The 7,511-nt window shown below is 61.0% G+C and overlaps 1 protein-coding gene across 1 annotated transcript in view; it reads right to left on the reverse strand.

Moving 5' to 3' along the window:
* Positions 10-7,511, reverse strand: part of TBX2 (T-box 2) — an 8,139-nt gene continuing 637 nt past the window's right edge. Inside the window, exons 2-7 of the mRNA XM_021415970.1 lie at positions 6,992-7,259; positions 4,955-5,101; positions 3,777-3,853; positions 3,530-3,699; positions 1,405-2,015; positions 10-698 (exon numbers count right to left, since the gene is read on the reverse strand). Of these exons, the coding sequence (XP_021271645.1) occupies positions 258-698; positions 1,405-2,015; positions 3,530-3,699; positions 3,777-3,853; positions 4,955-5,101; positions 6,992-7,259 (1,714 nt within the window). The 3' untranslated portion in view covers positions 10-257. The remainder of the gene's footprint in view (positions 699-1,404; positions 2,016-3,529; positions 3,700-3,776; positions 3,854-4,954; positions 5,102-6,991; positions 7,260-7,511) is intronic.

Genomic DNA, 7,511 nt, shown 5'->3' on the forward strand with positions numbered 1-7,511 from the left:
CCCCACCGCCGCCCTTTGCACGGAGGTCTCAGCCCCACGGCTGCTCCGCCCGCCCCATCCAACAACGCGCATAGGGCGGCCCCGTGCCCCGCGGCGGGGAGCAGGGACGAGGGGTGGCAATCGGGGTGGGGGTTGCGGCTGTTTGGGAGAGCCCTCTCCCCATCCGCCCCCACCTTTAATAAATATTTATACTGTGCTGTACAAAAGACCAGTGCTTCTCAGCCCCGGGGGGGCGGGCGAGCTGCCCACCCCGTCGGTCACTTGGGGGACTCCCTGCCGGGCGACAGCTCCCGCTGGCTCTCCAGCCCGCTCACCAGTCTCTGGATGTTCTGCAGTTCGTTGAGGGATTCCTTCAGGGAACCTTTGGGGGGGGAGGCGGCGGGGCGCTGGGCTTTGTGAACGTCGGGGAGGGGGCTGGGCTCGCGGCTGCTGCCCGCCTTGGAGCCCTCGGAGCCGGGGTTGAGGCTGGCGGGGAGGCCGGTGGTGAGCAGGTTGGTGCTGGGCGGGATGCTGACCGGGAGCTGGTAGGGGCTGAAGCGCAGGCGGGGGCGGCTGCTGCTCAGGAAGGGGTTGCGGGACAGGGGCCCGGCGGCGGCGGCTGCGCTGGTGGCCGGCATGGCCGAGGCGGCTGCTGCTGCCGCTGCCATGTAGGTGTAGGGGTAAGGGAAGAGGCCGCCGAAAGTGGGCATCGGGATTCCCTGCGGAGAGAGGAGAGAGGGGAGAGGTGAGAGCTGCACGGCGCCCGCCCCACGGAAAAGCAGAAGTAATGCGAACATAGCGCGGGGTATCCCTACAGCTGGGTGGGTACGGCTGGGGACCCCCATCTGCCAGCTGAGCACAGGGGGTTGGGCATGGAGTCCTCTGTGGGACCTGCCAGAGGGACAGTGCTATGGGGCAACAGTGGGGCCGGGTCTCCATGAGCTCAGTGTGCCTGGCTGTGCAGTATCACCAAGCCCAGACCGCATTAAAACTCATTGTTGGGTCGCATCAAGAAATTAGGTGAGTTCAAGGTATCTTTGTGCATTTCAGCACAGGGACACAATAGGAGTGCTAGTGTCTCGAGGCTGCTGGGGAGCTTGGGGGGTGTAGCATGGGGGCAGCAGGCAGGGGCTCCTCACATTGCCCTGCCCATGGTAGAATCACAGAAAAATCAGAATTCCTCCTTAAATCAGCTCTGGGACCTCCATTCCGAGCGTCCCCCCATGTCCTGCCCATGTCACACCACAAGCAGGGTCACTGCCTGTCCCCATGGGCTGGGGGAGGCCCGTGAGAGCCACGCTGTCCCCACCCCAAGTGTCCCCACCACAGAGGTGACGCCGGGTCTGTGCCCCAGTGTGCTTTGGCTGATTTCGGGGATTTGGAGGAAGAATGCAGGAGGGGACAGGGCTGCGGGTGGGTGCTTACCTGAGAGGCCAGCATGTGCTGGGAGAGGTGGAACGGGAAGGGGGTGGCTGTCCCCGCTGCGCCTGGGGCAGACGAGAGGGCCCCATTCTCCAGGCTGCCGCCGCCAGTCACCGAGGCCAGCAAATGTCCCATGCCCATAGCAGAGAAAGCCCCGGGGGCCATGGCAAACTGTCCTGGGTGGATGAAGAGGGGCTGCCCGGCACCCAGCGGGCTGAAGAACTGCTGCCCGTGGAGGCCAGAGAGAGCAAGGCTCTGCAGGTGCCCGGCGCTCAGGTGCGGGGGGCTGTCCGTGTGCACCATCAGCGGGGCGAAGGCCTCCTTGCCCAGCCCGACCCCCTCCATGTCCTTCTTGCCCTGCTCCGGCTCTTTCCTCCTCCCTTCCACTTTGTCCTTCTCCATGCCCCGTGCGCCGAACAGACTCTCACCGGGGCCATCCCCCGGGGATGCTCCATCCTTGGCTTTCTCCGGGCTGCGCCTCTCCTTGCCCCGCTCGTCGGGGCACCGCGGGCTGCCATGGGGTGATGTGTCCTCCCCACCGGGGCTGCCGCCCGCTGGCCGCTCCTCAGGCGCCTTCTCCACCTCCGCATCGCTGTCAGCCCCCGGCTTCTCCTCTGCAAAGGGATGGAGAGGTCAGAGAGAGCACACAGGGAGGCAATGAGAGGGTCTAGAGACCTCGCCACGGGGAAATGTGGGGGAGGTAAAGCCCCATCACCATTAATGGGAGAGCTTGGTTAAATGGGAAGGTGGAAATCACAGGCTCGTGGAATCGTAGTATCTCATCTGCAAAGGGATGGAGAGGTCAGAAAGAGTCCGTGGTCGATTGTCCCCACGCTAGGGAAATACGGCAGAGGTAAAGCCCCATTGCAATTAACGGGAGAACTTCATTAAATGGGAAGGCAGAAATCAGGGAACCATGGAATGGTTGGAGCTGGAAGGGACCAAATGGGCCCTCGTGCCGCAGTCATCATGGGGGCTCGCGGGGATTAACAGCAGCAGCCCCACTGCTCTGCCAAACAGGAAAAACACGTTTGCTGGAGGCCTGAGCTGCGTGCCGGCATCGCTCCCATCAGCTACGAACCCACAGCAGGCAGAGGGGTGAGAGATGGGGAGCAAGGGGCAACGGGGAATAGCGCTGGGGGGGGGGTTCTGTGCAGATTTAATTCTGCGGGGCTGATCAGTAGCGCTCCGCGGATGCACTCTGAATGCACAGGTTGGGTCGGGCGAAGGAGGGAGCTTCAGGGAAAAGGTTCGCCGCTGCCTTCGCTATAGGGGATTTTAATTTAATTTAATTTTAAAAAAAGGCATCAAGCTCTCAGAGGAAGGGGGTATTGAGGCGAGGGGATGGCAGTGTGCATGCGATGGTGGGAGCCCCATGGTGCCCCTCTGGCACAGCCACACCGTGTACCCAGCAGAAGCCCCCGGTGCCGGCAGGGTGAGGCTGGGGCAAACCTTCTGAGAACCCTTTGAAAGAAGAGAGGGTATCATAAACCCTCCCAGCAGCTCGGCCCAGGGGGGGCTGCAGTTTTGACGAAGGCTTGCAGGGAATCGGGCTGGTGGGAAGTTGAAAGAGCAGCGGACGGACAGCGCGGTGTGACAAAATCCAGCATCTAAAAACCACGACGTGGGAACCGCTGGGTTATTTTTATCGCCCAGCTCCGAGCCCTGGTGTCGCAGCGTTTTTTCCCTTTTAAACCTATTATCATTTTTCTTTTTTTCGGGAGCCCTGAGCTGGCCGTGAAAGGCAGAGCGACGCCGGACAGCCGCTCAGCACGGGGCCTGCCCGCCGCCGCTCCCTGTTTACATCGATGTATAAACAGGAAAATGCTGCAAACCGTGAATGCCATTCCCATCTGCTGGGGCTGTTCCCGTCCTCCCAACCCTTCGGCCCCACTGTGCCCATCTGCAGCATTTTCCCTGCGAGCGCTGCAAACGCTGCGGCTCCGGCGGTGGAGGGATTTTGGTGACACCCTCTCCAACCCGGCGATAATTTGGGAGCTGTACCCCCTTTCCCAACCCTCCCCACCCCGTGCAGGCGCCGTCGGGGCAGGGAGTGGGGCCGCGGTGCGGGCTCAGCCCCGATTGTGCGGGTAAAGTGTGTGAGTGGGGGGGAGCGGGGCCGCGTTACCTCTGCCGCTGCCCTTCAGGCGCAGGGGGCTGGGGAGGGGGCCCACGGGGGAGTGTAGAGCGTCGCGCACCGCCGAGGGTTCGCAGGAGGACGCGTCCGATTCGCCGCCGTCGCGGTCGGGCTTGCAGGGCTCCTCGTACATCCGCAGCGACGGCAGCGAGAGCTGCTTCCTGCGCACAGGGAGAGGCGGCTCAGCCCTCCGCGGGGACCTCCGCGGACGCGGAGCGGGGCGCGGGGCCGCCCTTACCTCTTCTCCCGACGGCCGTTGCCAGTGTCCCGAAAGCCTTTGGCAAAGGGGTTGTTATCGATTTTCAGCTGCGTGATCTGCGGGGACACGGAGAGAAGCGACTGACGCCTTGTCCGCCCCCCTCCCCCCCAGCCCCCCGGCGCCCCCTGCCCGCCCCCGCGGCGCCCTCAGACCCGTCCGTCCCCTCGGGGCCGTCGGGGGGTCGCGGCCGGGCGGGGGTGCACGGCGCACGTTGCGAAACGCGCCGCGTCCCCGCTTTAACACAGCACATGCTTTATTAAAAATGATGCTGAGGTTTCGGCTGAATTATTAATAGCGTCTTAATGATAGGAAGTTATTTTTCACGGCCCCCCGGAGGGAAGATGGCGACTGAGCCGCGCTGCGCTGGTTAAAAGCTATTCTTATCCCTCCCCGCGACGGGCTGCTGGGGCCGGCGACATTAGGGCGCTCAATAATGCATGGCTCTGAAACACGGCCCCGAGAGGGACGCTTTAAAAATGCATGGCCCGGCCCGACGGGGCCCCCGCCCGCCCGACGGAGCCCACCGGCAGGCAGCGTGCGGCGGGCGGGCAGACAGAGTGCTCGTTAATCGATTGTGACTCTTCGTCATAAACTTTACGAGGGAAACAAGCCCACCAGGACCCTCAGACAGAGCTGTCAATTAGCATCAGCAGCCGAGGGGGGGGAGGTGGGGGTCAGCTTTTGGGTTAAGGCACACACACGCGCGCATGGAGCCCTCGGAGGGGCCGCATCCCCCCACGGCTCAAAGGGTGACAGTCGCTAAATCACAGAAAGTGACTGAAATGGGCTTCTCCAGCTCTGATTTTTTGGCTCTTCCGCGGCACCTTCTGCACGAGGCCACCCGGCCTGTGCCACCCGATGTGAAGGGATGGTGCTACCGAGCCAGGGGGGAAATTAATAGTAGGAATCATTGCTACAGTGGTAATAATAATGGTAATACGGAGAGTGCCTGCTTTGAGGGTTTGGGCTCCAAACGTTCTCCCGTTGTTGCCCTTTGCCGCTCTGCCCGAAATGTTCTATTGCAGCAGCCGCTGGGGTTGGGCAGAGTCGTGAAAACAAACCCCCAAAAAGGGGCAGGGGATGGGGTGCAGAACTGGGGCCGGTGTGTGGGGCTGGGGGTGAGTCCAGGGGCTGGAGGCGGGTGATGCCAGCCCTACCTTGTCGTTCTGGTAGGCGGTGACGGCGATGAAGTCGGTCTCGGGGAACACGTAGGTGCGGAAGGTGCTGTAGGGCAGCTTGAGGATGTCGTTGGCCCGCACGATGTGGAAGCGGGGCTGGTACTTGTGCATGGAGTTCAGGATGGTCTGGGGGGGGGGGGGAGAGAGCAGAGCCCACGGTCAGCCCCACCGCCACTACCTCCCTGCAAAACCCTTTATTTCTCCCCAGAAAAAAAAAGAAAGAAAAAAGAAATATATATATAATACAAGGAAACATCCAAATTCATCCTGAGCAGAGAACGGAGGCAGCTGCCAGAGAGGGAGATCTCTTTTTTTGGCGGTGCCATGGCCCGATCTGCCCCCAGAGAAGGAGGTCATGGGGAAGGCACAGCAAGAAAGCAGCGAGTGGGATCCCCCCGATTTATCACTGCCCTGACAGTGCCAGGTGAATTTGCGGCGCGTTTTCAGCCGTTTTTCATATTTCCGTCCTTTTTTCTTTTTTTCTTTAAATAAAAAAACCCTTCTACCCCACCACCAAAAAAATCCAAACGAAGCGCAGAGCTCCACGCAACGCAACGCGCGGCTCAGAGTAGCGCCGGGGGCGGACGGGCGTTTTATCCCGTCCAGGTGCCCAAACCCCTCTCCCACCCCCACGCAGCCATTCCCTATTTAAAAAATAAAATAAAAACAACGCGATTTTCAGCCCCCGGGGCCGTTCCCAGCGCCGTCCCCGCGGCGTTTCCCGCTGAGAAACGGGCCGATAATTCCCGACGTGCGGAGCTCGGGCCGCAGCGCGGCTCTCCCAGCTCCGTCTCGGTCGGGGAACGGCGAAAGCTGCTGTGATTGCTGTCCGAAACCGCCGAATAATTATCACTTCATTTCGTTTTAGAAGGCAATAAAAAAAAAAAAATCCCTCTTTTTTTTTTTTTTAACCCCGGCAATAATCACCTGCTGATGGGCTGTGGGGTCGCGAGGACACCGATATCATCTAGGAGGGATTTAGGGTGAAAATGGAGCAAAATCGCCTCGCTCGGGCGCTCGGAGCCGCGGTCCTTGACCAAAATCCTCCTCCCTTCCTGAGCAGATGGGCACTGCCTAAACCCGCAGCTCAGACGGAGCTGAAAGCTTTCCATGCGGGAGTCGGACCGAGCGCTGAACCAAACCGATTTTTCCCCGCGATCCAAATAATAATAATAATAATTATAAAGCTTTTTTTCCGAGCCTCTCTCTATCGATTCCCCTCGCTGCCTCTAAAGAGCCGTGCGGTGTTTCATTTATCCGACACACCGTTTCCTCCCTAAATCGTACAAAAAGATCAGAAAAGAGACAAAAGTTTCCCGGGGCCGCTGTCCCCGGCCGTCGCTTCTGGGGGTTCGGTGCCGCTGATCCCGTATGAGCTCAGGGCTCCGCTCCCATTGCCCCCCAGCTCGCCCCGACTCCCGCTGATATTTTCCCCCGCAGGATCGCGTTGTGGCCCCTCTTTCTGCCCTCCTCCGAGAACGGCCAGCTTCGATTGCTTCATTTCTTTCCTTTTCTCTCTCCTTTTTTTTTTTTTTTTAATGTTATTACTATTATTATTTTGCTTTGGTTGGTTATTTTTATCATTTTTTTTTCTCTCTTTCTTTTTTTCTTTTTTTTTCTCCCTCCGGAAGGTGATGCAGATGTGATCAATAAGGAAATAGACTGGGGCGTTCGGGAGCCTTCCAGGCGCAGCCGGTGCGGAGCGGGCACTGCCAGCCGCTTTGGCTCCGCTCCCACCGCGCAAACCCCGCGCAGGTGCCGCCTCCGGCCCCGCACCGCCCGGCCCGGCCCGAGGGGACGTCCCGGGCCGTACCCGCACGGTCACTGCCACAGCCCGGCCGCACCATCGGGGCTGTCCCTGCCGCCTCCCCGGCCCGGCCTCCCCCAGCTCGGCCCCGTTTTCCCCCCGGCGAGGAGCGGGGACCACGACACCGCGCGATCCCGGGAAGGGGCCGCTAAATCCCGGCCGCTGCCCCCCGGCGGACCCGGGCCGCTCTGCCCCGCGGTCACACTTACAAAGCCGTGTTTGTCCGAGATGTTGTTGGTGAGCTTGAGTTTGTGAAAGGCAACGGGTTTGGCCATCCACTGCTCGCCGGTGGCCGGACTGTCGGGGTGGATGTACATGCGTTTGGGCATCTCCGGGTCGGCCTTCCCGGCCACCATCCAGCGGGAGTTGTGGAACTTGTACCGGCAGTCGTCGGCCGCAACTATATCCATGAGCAAAATGTATTTGGCCTTCTTGTCCAGGCCGCTCACCCGCACCTTGAACGGGGGGAACATCCTCCTGCGGAGAGACGCGCAGCGCTGCAGGGAGCGGTCCTCGACGGCCGCAGCCCCCCCCGGCCCCAGCCCCGGCCCGAGGGGTGCCCAGCACTTGGGAAAAAAGCTCCGAGTCCCATTGCAGGAATGAAGGGGCAGAGAGGAAAACGCGAATCCTTTTTCGCTGCGCTTCTTTAGGATCCCCCTCCTGGAACCGGGGCCGGGGGTGGGGAAAATTTGGCAGCGAGGAACGGCAGAGCGCGATGTAAATAAATAC

This window comes from Numida meleagris, chromosome 18, assembly GCF_002078875.1.
Source record: "Numida meleagris isolate 19003 breed g44 Domestic line chromosome 18, NumMel1.0, whole genome shotgun sequence".
Classification (NCBI taxonomy): Eukaryota; Metazoa; Chordata; class Aves; order Galliformes; family Numididae; genus Numida; species Numida meleagris.